Raw genomic sequence first — 18213 nt, 5'->3', positions numbered from 1 at the left:
TCTTCTAAACGTGCTTCACTACATTTTTAACTTCACATTTGCTGTCCCTTTATTCTAGGACAGGCACCTATTCCAACTCTGTTTCTTCCCAAAAGGTTTTTCTCTTAATCCTATTATTTCTCCCACTATGGATACAATGCAACCAACTCAGAGGACAAGAAACAAAAACAAATCAGCACTGAATAAACCAAAGTCCAATGTATTTCAATCCAAGAGCGAGCAAGCTGAGTATAACCAACAAAATACATTGTTGGAAAGGCAATGTATTCCACTCAGATAATTAGGGGTACCTCGTTTCTCTTTGGAGAGACCCAGGCAGATTGTAAAATTGCAATGCAAACTTGTCTGTGCTGCAGCTGTATAGTTCCTACAATATACATGATGGAAACCAGCATAAAGCCCTTAAATCGAGACATATGGCAAAGTATGATATTGCTCACCATTAATTATGACTGACTTCTGTCATTTAAATCAACTGCAGTTTTAAAATGTTCAGTCAAAACAGATCGGTCATAGAATTAGTTCTGATTAGAAAAACTGTTCTGTACTTACTGAGGCAGCAAGGAGCCTCTAACAAGAGACAGAAGTTTGTTGCTTGAGTTAAGGATCTCTTTCTCTTCAGCCATAACCTCATGACTAACAAGCAGTGATGTGGTTTCAGAGAGCAACCGCAAACTGAAGAGTCTCCATTCCACTAGAAAAAAATCAATGTGCCAAGTATGTAACCATGCTGACATTTAATTAAAGCAAAATGGGCATTTTAATTGATGTGGCGATGTACTTACCATTTTGACTAGAGACCAAAGTAACTAAGGGTGGCAGGATGTGATCTATAACCTGAAAAGGAAAAAAAACAAAAAACAGAAAAGTTCTGGCTCATATTATTCTAAGATAAAAAACATAACTCCCATATACTGCAATCTTTCTTTTCTGAATTAAAAAAAAACAGCAAGCAGCAATAATACAATATATGGCTTTAACTGCTAATTGTACTGTAGTACAAAAAGTTGAAAACGTAATAAATGCATTCTAGAGGAGGATGCAGGTTTGTAGTAGATTAATAAATCAACACATCACAGAACCATTACATTAATTAGCCTCAGCAGGACTGAGCATTAGTCATGTCCACAAAATTCATTTCTCCTGTTTCATTCGTTTATTTCATTTACTTCATTCATTCAGAGGCACAGAATGGGAAGGCCCCTTCCGGTACGAAAATAAACTCGACACAAAAGCAGGCGAGAGGGGGTACAGGCTCCAAGCCTGCTTTCTGGCATCACAGTTAAAAAAGAGAGAAGAGAGATTGCGCCCAGGGTGAAAAAAAGCAAGTTCCACCACCATTTCTCACTGCCATTTCCCCCTTCACTTCAAGGAGAGTGCGTGTGTCGCATGCATGCCTAAAGCACCCCTGCCAGCCAGGGCCTACAGCTGAGTGCTGAGTAAGAGCGCCTCTTACTCAGCATTCGGCTGCAGGCCCTGGCAGGTATGGATGCTTTGGGCCTGCATGCGCACATGCACTTTCCTTGGAAAGTGAGTGTGTGTGTGGCATGCAGACCCAGAAAGCACCCATGCCTTTCTGGGCCTGCATGGTTGCGGAACAAGGCTGCTGGCAAACACGATGGAGGGCAAACCCCAGCAAGCCACCAGCAAATGTGGCACGTCCCAGCCCCGTGCCAAGGATCCCACCGAGGGCCCACCCCTGGCTCTGATGAAGAGACCTCAGTAGTGGTGCAATAATAATAATAGTAATAAAAATAATAACAATAATCTTTATACCCTGCCACCATCTCCCCAATGAGGACTCAGAGCGGCTTACATGGGGCCAAGCCTGAACAACATTTTACAGCAGAATAAAACCAAAACATGCAAGGTAGGTTTCCTGACTGAAGGGGGAAATGGCAGCAAGAAATGGCAGCGGAGCTGGCTAGTTTTTCACCCTGAGTGCAATCCCTCTTCTTTCCTCTGTCTCGGGGGTGTATTAGGCCCCAACCAGGGATCCCTTTTGACTCTCCAGATGAAGATGAGCCAAACCCTGACAAAATGCCTCCTTAAAGAGTGCTCTGGGAAGGGGAGCCTGGGTGGGAAACCCCCTCCCCCATAATGGGCCACAAAAAAAAAAACCTGCTGCTGCTGCCTCCCCAAACTACAAATCCCAGCATTGCATAGCATTGTGCCAGGACAATTAAAAGTGCTGTCAGACATGAAGGAGAGGTGAAGAAAGAGAAAAGGGACTTGGAGAAATATCTGTAAGAGGAAAAGAGGTTTGGAGAGATATGGATAGAAAGAAAAAAGAGTTTGGAGAGATAGGAAGAAATGAGGAAATGGGTTTGGAGAAATAGATAGGAAGAACAGGAAAAAGGGGTTTGGAGAAACCAACAAAAAGAAAGGGGAAAGGGGGTTTGGAGAGATATTGACAGGAAGAAAAAGAAAAGGCGATGGAGAGATCCGTAAGAAGAAAAAGGAAATGTGATTTGGAGAGATATTGATAGGAGGAAAAGGGAAAGAGGGTGGAGCTCAGTGCTAAGATTTCATGGCGGGGAGGGAGGGGAGAGACCCTTTTGAATTGTACATAAGTCAGATGTTCATAACTCGAGGATTGCCTGTACACTCATTCATCAACTGGATTGGCTTTTTTTCAATTTATCACCAAAACAACTTGATAAATGGACTAAGAGATTATCCTCTCAAATACTCCTACACATTAGAACGATGTCGTAGTACTGTTGTTTCAAAACTTGAGAAGCTGGAAAACATTAGGATCCATTCTTGTACAATAGTTCATTGAAATCTCATAGTCAATTACAAAGAAAATGTGTACCCAATAAGACCTAAATACAAAGTCAGCTTAATTACAAAGGCAGAGATATACAGCACTGTGCCATAAAAGTGTTAGAAAGTGATTACTGAAATATCACTCTACTGACATTTACTTACATCATATTAAATTCATACTTAGTTAACATGTAATTTATGTTGACAATGTCAGTAATACAATGCTGCCCGGTGCAAAAAAAGGGAACTATGTCAACCATGCAATTGAATGATACTGATTGTATAATTATATACAATTAAAATCAAGTACTTACAGATCACCTCAAAATGGCTGTAAACATAAAGAAGCATAACTATATCCCTATTGTTAAAGCTTTAAAATTTCAAATAAGTTATTTTGTTCTCCTATTGTCCACAATTTAATGTAGCTTTAAAACCAATTTTTGTGAATACCAGGAAATCTATTGACACTCACAAGTCCAGCTTCTGGGATTAATCTTAAATACTTCTAGTCAGGGGAGAATATATATAGTAAAGAAGTTTTATTCTCCCCTGTGAATAGTGACAGTGTGACAGTGTGGTGAATGAATTAGAACCAGACATCCTGAGGAGTGAGGTTGAATGGGCCTTAAGAAGCATTGCTAACAACAAGGCAGCAGGAGACGACGGGATCCCAGCTGAACTGTTTAAAATCTTAAAAGATGATGCTGTCAAGGTGATGCATGCCATTTGCCAGCAAATATGGAAAACACAAGAATGGCCATCAGACTGGAAAAAATCAACTTATATCCCCATACCAAAAAAGGGAAATGCGAAAGACTGCTCCAACTTCCGCACAGTGGCCCTTATTTCTCATGCCAGTAAGGTAATGCTCAAGATCCTGCAAGGAAGACTCCAGCAATACATGGAGCGAGAGTTGCCAGATGTTCAAGCTGGGTTTAGAAAAGGCAGAGGAACGAGAGACCAGATTGCCAATATCCGCTGGATAATGGAGAAAGGCAGGGAGTTTCAGAAAAACATCTACTTCTGCTTCATTGACTATTCTAAAGCCTTTGACTGTGTGGATCATAATAAATTGTGGCAAGTTCTTGGTGGGATGGGCATACCAAGCCACCTTGTCTCTCTCCTGAGGAATCTGTACAAGGACCAAGTAGCAACAGTAAGAACTGACCATGGAACAACAGACTGGTTCAAGATTGGGAAAGGCGTACGGCAAGGCTGCATACTCTCACCCAACCTTTTTAACTTGTATGCAGAACACATCATGCGATGTGCGGGGCTGGATGAATGCAAAGCTGGGGTGAAAATTGCTGGAAGAAACATTAACAACCTCAGATATGCAGATGACACCACTCTGATGGCCGAAAGCGAGGAGGAGCTGAGGAGCCTTCTAATCAAGGTGAAAGAAGAAAGCGCAAAAGCCGGGTTGCAGCTAAACGTCAAAAAAACCAAGATTATGGCAACAAGAATGATTGACAACTGGAAAATAGAGGGAGAAACCGTGGAGGCCGTGACAGACTTTGTATTTCTAGGCGCAAAGATTACTGCAGATGCAGACTGCAGCCAGGAAATCAGAAGACGCTTACTTCTTGGGAGGAGAGCAATGTCCAGTCTCGATAAAATAGTGAAGAGTAGAGACATCAGACTGGCAACCAAGATCCGCCTAGTCAAAGCCATGGTATTCCCTGTAGTAACCTACGGATGCGAGAGCTGGACCTTAGGGAAGGCTGAGCGAAGGAAGATCGATGCTTTTGAGCTGTGGTGCTGGAGGAAAGTGCTGAGAGTGCCTTGGACTGCGAGAAGATCCAACCAGTCCATCCTCCAGGAAATAAAGCCCGACTGCTCACTGGAGGGAAAGATACTAGAGACAAAGTTGAAGTACTTTGGCCACATCATGAGGAGACAGGAAAGCCTAGAGAAGACAATTATGCTGGGGAAAGTGGAAGGCAAAAGGAAGAGGGGCCGACCAAGGGCAAGATGGATGGATGGCATCCTTGAAGTGACTGGACTGACCTTGAGGGAGCTGGGGGTGGTAACGGCCGACAGGGAGCTCTGGCGTAGGCTGGTCCATGAGGTCACGAAGAGTCGGAGACGACTGAACGTATGAACAACAACAACAAAGAAGTTTTATATTTAAAGTATTGATCTGGAACTGTGAACCCGTCTTGTTTCAATTAGCAGGAAAGCAACAAGTTGCTTTGGGCAATGAATGTTGTATTAACAGATTTCAAGTCATGCTCAACTACCAATTAGAAGATATCTCATAAATGAGAATGTTGCTAGAATGCTTTATGTGTCACGCAAGGAATATGCTATATTAATCTACAATGTCTGGAAGCAATGTATTCCAGATAATTGGAATACATTGGAATAGGGCCTGGCTTAGCACAGCAGGCTAAACCATTGTGCTGTAGAAAAGTCCTGCCAATCAAAAAGTCAGCAGTTACATCCCGGGTTGGGATGAGCACTCGCAGTTAGTCCCAGCTCAACTAGCAGGTTAGAAGCAGAAATATGAGTAGATAAATAGGTACCACTTTTAGTGGGGAGGTAAGAAAGGTGTCCTTGAGGACATCAATGCTCCTTGGCATGGAAGATGGAGCGACAGCACGCCTCTCCGGTGACCAGAGTTGATCACAGCATGCAAGATGCCAGAAATAAAATTAGAACAACTGCCTTTACCTCTGTTTGTGTTTGTCTGTCCTTGTTAATAATATAATTGTATAAAGTGTATAATTGGCATTGAATGTTTGCCATATGTGTGTATTCTGTAAGCCGCTCTGAGTCTCCTTCGGAGTGAGAAGGGCGGGGTAGAAATACTGTAAATAAATAAATAAATAAAATCATACACATTTTGTTACTTGTCATACTGCTAACACCTACTAAAGTCAGGGAGAAGTTATCATAGATGCCTGTATGAAAAAAAGTTTAAACAAACGTTGCTAGAATGCAATTGCATACTTCATTTTCATTTGTTATGCATGACACATAAATATATTTTATGTATTTATAACCAAACACGAATGAGAATTTGTTCCAAATATGATATATAGTAACCACATGTTTGTACGAATATTCATTTTCAATCTCTTGAATAGTAAGTACAATTCTGTTTAACAAGGAAATGAATGTGCTTATTATCGAGATCTCAGCATACCCTTACAACCCTTTAAAATACTGTTTTTATGCAAATTAACCCTACTATGTTGCAAGAAGGAAGTTTTAACTAAGTATGAATGCTAGGCATATTCACTATTATCTTCATAGAGGTAGAGAGGGGTACAGTGATAGACTAAGCAGGAAGTATATTTTGGGACTTCTAATTCTAAAATCAAGTATTTAGTGTGCATTATATGCAATATAATAAAAAAATTGAATGAGATGCCAAACACACGTATACTGCCAATAAGTGACTATCAATCATCTAGTATTTATCAGGTGCTTAAGGAATAATAGTTATTTTCATAATCTAGTTATTGAAATAATCTAATACATCACTAGGTCACAATCTGCTTATTTTTTTATCCTTTCATATATTAACAAGGGAGAAAAAAAATAAACATTTTAGCCTTCCCTATAATTATGTCAACAAAGAAAAAAGGGAATCATACAATTTAGTAACACACAATTATAAGCTTTACAGAACGAGATAGAAAAATGATTAACAAGGAGCTGGGGAGATCGTGAAAATTGGTTATGATTTTCAGCAACATACATGAAAACTAGCACCTTCTACAATCTAACATTGTTCATTTTTCTATGCTAGAAACAGTGAAACCCACTGTTTTGCCTATTAGCTGTGCAAGATCTCCCTCTGATGGTTCAGTGAATCAAAGGAGAATTTATTCACCTTTACAAATTAAAATTGTAATTCTGATTTAGCATTATTGCCATAGCTACACAACATGATCGATCATTCATAGCTTTACAATAGTTTTATTTTCTTCATATTGTTGAATAAAGTATGAACAGCCTACAATGTATCATACTGAGTGTTGCCCTGGATCCCATGACAGCAAACAGAAATTAAAAAAACAAATAAAATAAGCACCGGGATTGTGGCGCAGCTGGCTGAGTGTCAGCTGCATTAAGATCACTCTGACCAAAAGGTCATGAGTTCGAAACCAGCCCAGGTTGGAGTGGGTTTCCAACCAATTGAGTGTAGCCTGTTGTCGACCTTTGCAACTCAAAAGACAGTTGCATTTGTCAAGTAGGAAAACTAGGTACCACCTTAAAAGTGAGGAGGCTAAATTAATTGATTTATGAGGTCATAAAGAAGACTCCAGCAAAGCATTCCAGCGGGGAAGCATGCGGGGAATGCGGAAGTGCTTCATTTGCATCGCAGATGGACGATGAAAGCGACAGCTCCCCTGGCGGCCAGAAAAAGTTAAATAGCCTCTGTGTATGTCTGTATATGTTTGTATGTCAAAAACTGGCATTGAATGTTTGCCATATATGTGTACACTGCAATCCGCCCAGAGTCCCCTGTGGGCTGAGCAGGGCGGAATATAAAAGCTGTAAATAAATAAATAAATAATAAAATAAGTATCATAGGATGAAATTAAAACCACAATATTTGGCTATTTAATTCTCAAATGCCTGGATGGATAATGCTATAAAAGAAAACAAATATTTCTGAGCAGTTCTTGAATGTTACGTGTTTCAGGAAATAGTTCCGTGCCGAAAATCACAGGTTCTACTGCAGAAAGAGGGGCTGTGGGGGCACAGCAGGTTAAACTGCTAAGCTGAAGAACTTGCTGACCAGAAAGGTTGGTGGTTCGAATCCACAGGACAAGGTAAGCTCCCATTGCTAGCCTTAGCTTCTGCCAACCCAGCAGTTCAAAAACATGCAAATGTGAGTAACTCAATAGGTACCACTTTGGTGGGAAGGTTACAGTGCTCCATGCAATCATGCTGGCCACATGACCTAGGAGGCATCTACAGACAACACCGGCTCTTCGACTTAGAAATAGAGATGAGCACCACCTCCCAGAGTCAGACTCAATTAGATGTAATGTCAACAGGAAACTTTCTTTTTGACTGCAGAAAACCACTGTCTCCAGACAGTGTGAAATGGGGGGGGGGGGGCACGAGAAACATGATCTTTCTGCAAAAGAAAGCAGTATAACTTCCAAAAACACTTCAAGAATTCAACCACCAAGCAAAAACTGTGCAAAATTCTCACCTCTGAGTTTTCTCAACTTTAGAGACCTCTTCCTTTTTTTGGTTGGAAAACAAATAATAGTGAAACTATTGGCAAACAAATGTAATATGGTGCAAACTATTTATTATTTTTGACAGTTGTGCTAAATTATCAAGAAAAAGTATTTTAAAGCCATGAACGTAATCATCGTGGTTGATGTGGACATAATCCATTTATTACTGAGGGTACAGACAATAAGAATGCTAGTGTTTCATATGATATCGGGACTTACTGTTGAGTGGTGAGGCATCAGCAATACTGGATGTTGAATTATTGCTTCAAATGTTGATAAAGTAATTTTAATCAGTTCTTCTGTACCTGTTTGACCTGTTGATGAAAAATCATAGCACATCTTCTTTAATACAAGAAGAAAAATGCTTATATTTAAATAGTATTGCAAATATCCAAAAAGGCTCTTACCTATTGCTCCATCTAAATTAGTTTCTCCTGAATCTATTAATACGACAAAATTCTGTTGTCAACGCACGGTGGAAAAGAATGCACAAATAATAAAATGTTAGCACATTTTTCTTCTTTTTAATGACTTGTATCTTTGTTAAACACAAATAATGTCGAATATAGGCAGCCCCTGTAGTTTAAGTAGCAGAAGATCCCTACACATGGAATATAGTTTTTTAAAAACTTTGCTACCGATAATACATTGTATTCAATTGGATTTATATCTAAATACATGCTGTACAAGATGAAGCATCAATGTTTCAGATTCAACAGCTGATAACATAACTTTGAAACATAAAAAGGAGGAAGGAATGGGCTTGAAGGGGGGGAAAAGAAATGTGACACCACATTTAACTGGCTTTTATTTTCACAAGAGCCTTTATGAATGTAAACTCATATTGTGGAAAGATATATATATTATATACCCATGAAAATGCATACAAAAATAAAAAACAGATTGTCTTAAATGTGCTGCTATATTTCTTTTTTGCCTTATTTCTTTCTTCCTTTATATGCTGCAAGAGATTAACACAATTCCTTCTTTGGAAAATACCATAATTTTGGAAATCAGATGAAGCTCAGCAATATCAAAACTACAGGATGCTAAAAAATAAACATGAGATAATTACCAATTTTTTTAAAGATATGAGCATTATTAGTAGATCAAACTTTGTTTAAAAAAATTCAGTTTCAGGATACAGCTATGCTAAAATAATTATACTCTGGAAATACAGTATTTTTCATTTTTATCACTGTTGTGAACTCATCACATAATACCTACCCTACTTGCAGAAAGAATTACAGAAATGTATACTTTCCCACATTTTAAGGATAACCCTAGTAAATCATCTTTCTGAGGTAGAGTAAAAGAGGGAGTGGGAGAAGCTTGGGGAGGTGAAAAGCATCAGCAAGTTGTTGAAAATCAGAACTGTAGATGCCTGGAAACAAACCCCATACATTTGGGGCCTAGTGAAGACATTGTCTTGCTGTAAATAACAAGGTAATACTCAACTGCTAGTCTGTTTAGCTTCTGTAAATTAAGTGTGTGAGTGGGGCGGGGGGTGACTTGTACTTCAGCTGAGGCATTCAAATGGCTCTGGGAATAATAATGATAATAATAATAATAATAATTATTATTATTATTTATTTATTTATTTATACCCCGCCACATCTCACCAAGGGGACCCGGGGTGGCTTACATGAGGCCAAGCCCAGCAATACAATACATCAGTATACACAGGACACAGCAATAAAATCAGGAAGTAAAAATAAATACAAAACCATTATAAATAACACATCAAACAAAATAAAGTCCAGTTACAACATGGAAATTTTAGTCTGCCAAATAAATGCATGATGCCATTAAATTACTCATTAAAATTTGAATGTTGAAACCTCATCATGTGAGGAATATGCTATAGATTTTCTGTTCACACTTACATTTTCATGTTTTGAACTTTTGAAAGCCATCTATATGAAAATAGGATTAATTTGAGACCTCTCTGTTCTGCACAATAACAACTTCAGATAGGATGCAACTTCATGTACTTCATGACAAACTGTTAAAACTACTGTAGCATGGGCATTCTTTACAAAGTTTTCTGAAATTGGTCAGATCAGATCTTTTCATCAAAAGCATCTGTCCTTTTTCCATACAGACAATCGCAGTTTGTACTGACTAAATGATGAACAAAATTTTTGGAATTCATAATGACAAAAAAGAGCACAAGCCATAACTATACACAAGATTTTCCAGAGTCTGGCTGTTTTATCTTAGAGAAGAAAAGCATCCGAGTTGGAGTGAGAGAAATAATTTGGAATTCAAAGTGCCAGTTACAGGTAGAAAGCTGATAAAAGTATGTGGTTAGAAAAGCCCTATGCCAACTCCTACAAATTCCAACTGTAATGGAACAATAAGGAAACTTCTGAGAGTCAAATACTGCTGGAAACGTGTAAGAATGACTGCTATGAGCTCAGGCAGAGTAAGGTATACACCATCTTGAAATGTTAGCAAAGATTAAGAATGATAGCTTGTAAATGAAAGACAGGATTGCTATGACAACAAAGTAGAAAGCAAACTGTTGAGAAACTAATAAGCAGACACTAGGAGTGGTGGCTATTTCACAAGTGGGGTTACTATGGAATCAGCTATTCTAACATTTTCCTTTTAAGAAATGCCACTGGCTGCTAATCCAATAGGACCTTTCTGCAAAACATTCATAGCACAGCACTTTATTCTATTTTTCTCAAGAGTTTTAAATCGAAATAAACGACAATGCTGTTCATTTTCCTTGGTAGAATAGTGTGACAAATAGAAGGTAATATAGCAGACTCTCTATTAAAACAGGCATACTCTGTCAAGTATGCACAAGGATCCCTACACTGAAGTAATGACTAGTTTCACTAGGATCACAAAAGCATGTTTTTACTCCTAACTAACAACCAAAGGTCTGTAATGCTAACTACAAACAAACCAGCAAAACGGTTCAATTTCAAAAAAAGATTAGAATATTCTTATTATTCTTATTATTATTATATTCCTTATCTGCCTCTCCATCCCAACTTGACAATATTTCTCATTCCTTACCTACCCAGATGGTTCCCTTCCCTTTCCGCAACAATCTATTTACTCCAATGTACTTTCTTTCCCATTGAGCTAAGTGTTCTTTGTCTTTCCTTACCTACCTTGGTGCTCTTCCTCCCTCATTCAAACACTGTTTTGTTCTCTACCTCCTTCTGTGGTGCTCCAATTTGTCCCACAAGTCTTCTTTTTCATGCTAGTTTTTGATTTCCTCTCTTCAATTAATTGATCAGATTTTTTTTTTTTGCCTTCCCTTATTAGGCGGAATAGTTTGGGAGTACCATAGTGCAATTGTGTCCAGTATATTTTGCCTGGTGTGCCTCTGGCCCATGTGATCCTAGCTTATGAAAGCTTTCTAACTCACCAGGACCCCCAAGGGGGAATCGAAGTAAAAATATTTTGGAAACATTAAATATTCTGTAGTTAGTGTGTGATTTCTGTAGTTAGCTATATTTCAGATCTCCAAAGCAATTTCTATGACTACTACTGGAAGATGCTACCATAGGAAACACACACATCAAAATTAATTAAAACTCATTAACACATTTAAAACATAACCCCAAAGCACACACTTCTGGGGTCCCATTAGTATGCACACCAAATCCCAGCTATTTTGTTTCATTGTCTTGGAGTTACACACAAATAAGTCCTTCCATGACAGAATACTGCAGTCTGCTGTGTATGTAACATTCACCTCAGTAACTACTCTGGTGACATGTATATCCACTTAATTTTGTTTCAAAAGAAAGATGATCCTTTTAGAAGATATAACTGTCATCTGACAGCAGCTGTGACAAGTTGTAGCTGAAACTAACAATACGAAATGGAAGTAGTGCTTCATTTTAACTGCAGCCCTTTGTGGCACCCTGGAAATCTCAATACAGATCTTATTGTTAATATCAAAGCTGTAGAGCTGACATTGAGTGTGATAAATGTCTGGGTTTTCTAGTTTATACAACTTTCATCAACTAAATATAACATAAATGTTCTGGCAAAGAGAGAAAAAAAGAATGTAATTTTTGCAGACAGCATCCTAAGCATACAAAACAATGTTTCAAAGTAAATATTACCAAAAAAATGAGAAAGAATCTTTCATTTCTACTCATACTTCCATTTTAAAGTTTGATCCCAGGGATATTGTTAGTTACTATATTAATAAAAATTACCAGAAATATTTCATTATTCAAAATATTTGTTAGAAAAGATTTCTCCTCCCATTTACAATACTCTCAACAAGGCTGGCTTTTACTATACCCTTAGTGTAAGTGGATGAGAGATTTTTGGTAAGTCATTTAAATACATAATATGTGCAACTGTCAGCTAACAGGCAAGTAAAATGGCATTCCTTAAAGCCTCACAATGAAGTTACATCTGAGCCAGGATACATTGCTCCCTGACATAAAGAGCAAGGTAGAACCACCATTACCCTATGCAATGTACAGTAGATAATCAGACTCAATGTTGAATGGTATTTCAAAGCTGGCAACATAATGACATCTTCCACTACATTTGAGGTTAGGAGGCTACTGTATAACATACTGAGCTAGCTATGTGGCACAGAGTTCTGCCCTTCAACATTTCATTGTTGCTCCCATTTCTCCAGCATCCGTTTCATCAGGTGGTAATTCTAATCCACTGGTGGCAGAACTAACCCCCATCAATAACAAGCAACAAAACTAATGTCATAATGACGTTGTGACACCAAGATTATGTGACATCCAAGAAACAATGGTAATTCTAGAGATTAACGGTAAGGTTGCTGAAGAGAGAACTGCCATGTGGCATCAAGATTACAATGATCGGTACAACAATGGACATCTGATGGGTAACAACAAACTTGAATGCAAAGTGTAGCATCTGCAACAGAGTAAACTATACATTTCTGGATTATTATAAATTATCACTTGTGGATAAATTTAACTAATTTGAATTAGAATATATTTTAGTTTTAATTATTTTATTATTTTAATTAAAATGTCACAATCAACGAAAAGTAAAAGTTTAAAAATGCATTTTAGAATATTTCTGTAGGAAAAGTCACACAAATAGTTCTTTCTCAAAGCAAGTGGAGTAATCTTAAAGTTAAATTATTTTGTATGTACCGTTAATATATTACCCATACAAATTCAACTTTCATACAAGTTGTTCTCATTTTGGTTATATGTATCCATTATCTTGAGACTGACTTTAGATTACTTACCAGTAAAGTTCCATAGCTGAAAAGAAACTCCTCATTTACAATTTGTGGACGAAATACCTGTGAGCATGAGTTTGAAAAAACATTAATATGTACTTGGAAGTTGTTGTAAGCACTGTATGTAATATAATTTGGGGTCAAGGGTTTCTTACCTTTCTAAGTCAGTGGGTACATCTGGAATTTTGAGTGGGCACTCATGGCTAATATCAAAGCATTCATGACCAGGGCAGAAAATGACTACAAGCTAACGTGGCCAAAAATAGACACACATGACAAAGAAGTAATCCCTGCCATGTGGGTTAACACTTACTCTGACACACTACAGGCAAGATTCACAATTTTGCTTTTCTGTAAACTTTCTGTTGACTCCCTTTCTCCTTTTCTTCAGTTGATCAATGAGAAACAGATTAAAAAATGAGAGATCTGACTTACCATGAATGATCATTTTTGGATATCTGGAGGAGAAATCCATGACGCATGAGTTTCTCCCCATGCACCGACAGCTCAAAGGAGGAGTCTACAATAATTTTCTTTAGGAATGTTGGTTCTCCTTTCCTCTGATTTTTAATTTCCTGCCTTTCCAAAATATTTGTTTTTTTACTTTTTTCCCTCCCTTTTATTCTTTAGATTAGCAAAATTTAAAAAAAATAAGGAAAAGAGAAATATACTTGATTTAAAATTATAGATAGTAATCCAAAAATGCTGTTGCTGTCTGAGAAAAAGACAAGTGGAAGACTATTTAAATAAACCACCAACTCCTGTGACCAACCACAGCTCAGCAGGTTATGGAGCAATAGACAAATAAAAATGCAGATCTATTGTCTTCAGAAACAAGCAAGAGTGACTCAGAAGAGTCAATCCTAAAATCACCACCACAGAAAAATAAACTGTGGGCAGAATCTATAAAAGGCTTCAGACAAAGCTTCATCACTGACAGTAAAAGACAACAAAAAGGGACTAGAACTAGTTATAAAGGGAAAGAAAGACAAACACAAAGGAAAGAATAACTGAGCTCAATGACAAATACATTAGAAAAAGTAGATATCTCACTTGTCATGAAAATTGAAAATACTTTTGCAGCTATCTAACTGGATAGGAGGAGAACATTCTAGACTCTCTTGCAAGTCTTCATCAAATGTGTCTATGACAATGGTGGGACCAGGACTCTCCCCCCAAAGATCTTAAAACTCAAGCCAGGCTCATACAGGGAGATACAATGTTTAAAGTAGTCTAAACTCAAGCCATATAAAGCCTAAGTTTATAACCAGCACTTGGAACTCTCTCCAGAAAGACTGATTAGCTACTGAAACTGTTGCAAGAAGGGAACTATGTATTCCCTATAATCAGCCCCAGCCAGCAGATTGGCTGCAGCATTTTGGGGCCACTGAAATTTCTGAAGTTCATGAAGTGGCTACTGTATCTGGTTTGAGTATTTTTTTTATTAGTTTAAAATGCCCTACATTTTTGGTACCTGGTTACCTGAGAGACTGTCTTCTCTCTAAAAACCCTTCTAGTTGTATCATATGAAGGTTTACATTGGGTTATCTTTGTGCCAAATTTAAAAACTCCAATTAGTTAACAACATGGCAGTCAGACTATTTACTGAAACATCTAGGAGTTACAGCAATATTAAAGCCATATACTGGTTGCCAATTAGTATATAAAATATAAGGTGTTGGTTTTGAGCTTTAAAGCCCTACATGGTTTGTGTCCAGGTTACCTACAGTATCGCATTCTCCCCGTATAATCCACCCCAAACACTAAGGTCCTCTGGGGAATGCTTACACCAACCAGCCAGAATCTGACTGGCAACCAGCACCCAGAGGGCATTTTCATTGGCTGCCTCAAAATTGTGGGATGACCTGCTGGTAGAGCTTTGACAGCTAAACCAGCTGTCAAAATTCAAGATACAACTGAAGATCTATCTCTTCAAGCAGCCTATCTAGTCAATTTTAAATTTACATTCTATGACTATTGTGTTTTAATCTTTGTTCCGTATATTTTAATGTGAAAATTTTATAGAAATATGTTTTAATATATGTATTATAATGTTATGATATGTTTTAAGCATGTTGTGTCCCACCTCAAGCTAAGTGGAAAGACAGGTAACAAAATATAATAATAACAATAACAATATAAGTTTTGGACATGTCTTAGGCAGGAGATAGAAAACTGAAAGGTTAGGGAAAGGAGTCCACAGGGAGGGTTCCTGAGAATATCATGTGACACCTGCCCCTAGATTAGCAGGGTAAAGGTTAACTCAGATGTAGTGGATTGCCTCTGCAAGAAAAACATCTATTTTCCTAAACACAATCAAATGAGAAAGGGGAAATAACTTGCCCTAAAACCTACATCTAGAGCACATCTGAGGTCTGAGATCTGAGGCTCTCTAAGTTCGTACATAAGTTTGTAAGGCTTTCTGTCATGGCTTTATGAATACATGACAGCTTGCAGTGGGAGAAAATGAACCATGAAAATGTGACATGTTTCATTAGTGTAATAAAATCAAAGTGGAAGAACCTGGTATAACTGAGTGGCATACATTAATTATTTCCCTTAAAAAAAGAAATAAGCAAGGAGAAATTCTGGACAGAGTACAAAACAAGCCACCTACAACAACCTGTGATACTGTTTGCTTTGGTTTTTTGCAAATAATACCTGGGATGTCATAAGATGGAGGACCACAGGCATCATAGGAAGGCACCCTTTCAGCTGTTTGGTTTGAACTGTTGATGGATGCTTACGTCCTGATACATTGGATAAAGCAGAAATAATGTCACCTACAAAACAAATTAAAAAATAAATACATTAGATTAACACTGGGTTTTTTAAAAAAATTACCTTGAAATAAACACAGAAGAACTGACTGCTAAGAAAACATCCCCATGAAAGTGCTGTTAAGTTTGTTTTGGTTACTTCTAAATCAAGTTTAGATTTACCCTTCATGTCTATCTGTCTTAGATGCTAACATCTAAATCCAGTTACTATTGCCAATTAGAACACATCCCTGAGTCAATGAGACACACGTAAGTGTTCAAGTTCCAATTGATTCAAAAGGTCTCAATGGATCTTAACAAGCAAATTTAGCCTTAAAAACCTTATTTATTCAAGTAACGCACTCTTTTTTTGGCTAAAATTGAGGTGCATGTTAGCTCTGATGTTGCATGTTTGTTAAGTCGGAACAGGTACATTTTTTCTAGTGTAACTCCAGCCATTATTTGGATAGCATAGGGAAGGGTTAACATTCCTGTGGTGTTTATTTTGCTGTCCGTGCCCCTGTTCCGAAGATTTCACCTCACTTTCTCTTCCTAAAATTTTGGAAAATTTTGCTTGTTGTGGAAACAAGGATTGGGGATAAAGCGTCAGTTGAGAAACCTTTTCCCCAGATAACTCTTTCAGGAATGAATTTCCTTTCAGAGGAATAGATTTCTCTCCTATTATCTCACCCCCATTCATAACTATGAATCTTTGGTAAGTCAGATTTTTGTAGCTAGGAAACTTCCTATATCCATCCTCTTTTTCCTCCATTGTGACTCCCACCTTAGAAAATACTATTGTATTTTGTAATAAATCATTTCATCTCATGATATGCCTCAAAAATGATAGCATCAAGTAAGTTATCTGTTCTAGAAAAATTCAGGCTTGATTTATTTGTCATTTTGGCAGCTCTGCCCAACTGCGCTCCTCTTTCCCCCAAGTTTTAGAGGGCTGCCTTGGGGGACAAAGTGTGGCTGAAATGCAATGAAATACAGTATCCTGTTTTGGTATGTGATCCATTTCCCTCTGGACATTTCCCTCTAGCACAGAATGTTTAAATTTCACTTTTTTCTTCTCTGTAATTAAACCTTAAACTTGGATTCTGGTTATATTGATAGGTTTTCCCAATATTTATATTATTCAATCAAAGTTTGCACTATATCCCTTGACTGATTTTGGCTCATCACCCCCATTAATGCCACTCCATTTCATCTTTGATTGCCATTTCCTGAATAAAACACTTTATGTACTTTATTGAAAATGTTTCATACCTGCCCATTTTTATCCCAGCACGTTTTGCAATGTTTGTATGTTCCATTTCTGGTATACAATGTTCAGTTTTTCAGATTCATGCTTCTGACATTTCAGGTCCCTATTTTATGCAGATTTGGACTTTACTTTCACATCTGAGCATAACTGGAATCGTCCTTTGGGCATGAGTCCAGCTGAATCATTCGTCACAGTGCTACTGGCACTTGTCCTCTGCTCTTCCCTAGTAGCCTTTTAGCGTCTGAGTCTAAGCTTGCAGCATGATCTCTTGTTTCATTTTGAATTATTCCATCATAGGGCTTCAGGTGTATTTTGGCATCAGCTGAAATATGGGTATTATACTTCTTCTTCTTCTGTCATGATTGTATTTCATCATGGATACTTGTTAGCCCGTGCCTGCTGTAAATTATGCTGTTTCTATTTATGGAGCTGGCCCAGCAAGAGGTCCTAAAGTTAAATGGGGGCTTTGATGTTGGTCAAGATGTTGGTTTTTTTTATAATAATAAATACCAAAATGGCAATGTGGGTTGCCTTCCTCCCTGAAGGAAATGAGGAGGCAAGAATGGTGGGTGGGCAAAATGGCGGGTGGGAGGAATGAGGCAAAAATGTCTTTACTAATAATATAATATAATATAATATAATATAATATAATATAATATATTGTGTATACATATAATATTTATAATATTATAATGTAATACAATATAATACTAGCAATAATAAATATTTATACAGTAAGCCTTCGACAATACAATAAATATTTATAATTAAATATTTATATTACATGTGATATTACTAATAATATTACAATAATATTACAATATAATGGTATAGTGCAGTATAGTAATATGTAATACTGATATTGTACTGATATTGTATTGTACTATGCTAATAATATAATATATTGTATGTATATATATCTTGTAAGCCGCTCTGAGTCTCCTTCGGGGTGAGAAGGGCGGCATAGAAATGTCGTAA

General features: G+C 37.5%; 1 protein-coding gene across 1 annotated transcript in view; it reads right to left on the bottom strand.

Moving 5' to 3' along the window:
* Nucleotides 1-18213, bottom strand: part of ULK4 (unc-51 like kinase 4) — a 200916-nt gene that overhangs the window by 132687 nt on the left and 50016 nt on the right. Inside the window, exons 24-29 of the mRNA XM_060781768.2 lie at nt 15868-15989; nt 13213-13269; nt 8393-8444; nt 8205-8299; nt 786-837; nt 553-694 (exon numbers count right to left, since the gene is read on the bottom strand). Coding sequence (XP_060637751.2) covers nt 553-694; nt 786-837; nt 8205-8299; nt 8393-8444; nt 13213-13269; nt 15868-15989 — 520 coding nt within the window. The remainder of the gene's footprint in view (nt 1-552; nt 695-785; nt 838-8204; nt 8300-8392; nt 8445-13212; nt 13270-15867; nt 15990-18213) is intronic.

This window comes from Anolis sagrei, chromosome 6 (assembly GCF_037176765.1).
Source record: "Anolis sagrei isolate rAnoSag1 chromosome 6, rAnoSag1.mat, whole genome shotgun sequence".
Taxonomy (NCBI): domain Eukaryota; kingdom Metazoa; phylum Chordata; class Lepidosauria; order Squamata; family Dactyloidae; genus Anolis; species Anolis sagrei.
Note: the sequence above shows the minus strand (reverse complement) of the source record. Positions and strands in the feature narration are given on the sequence as shown.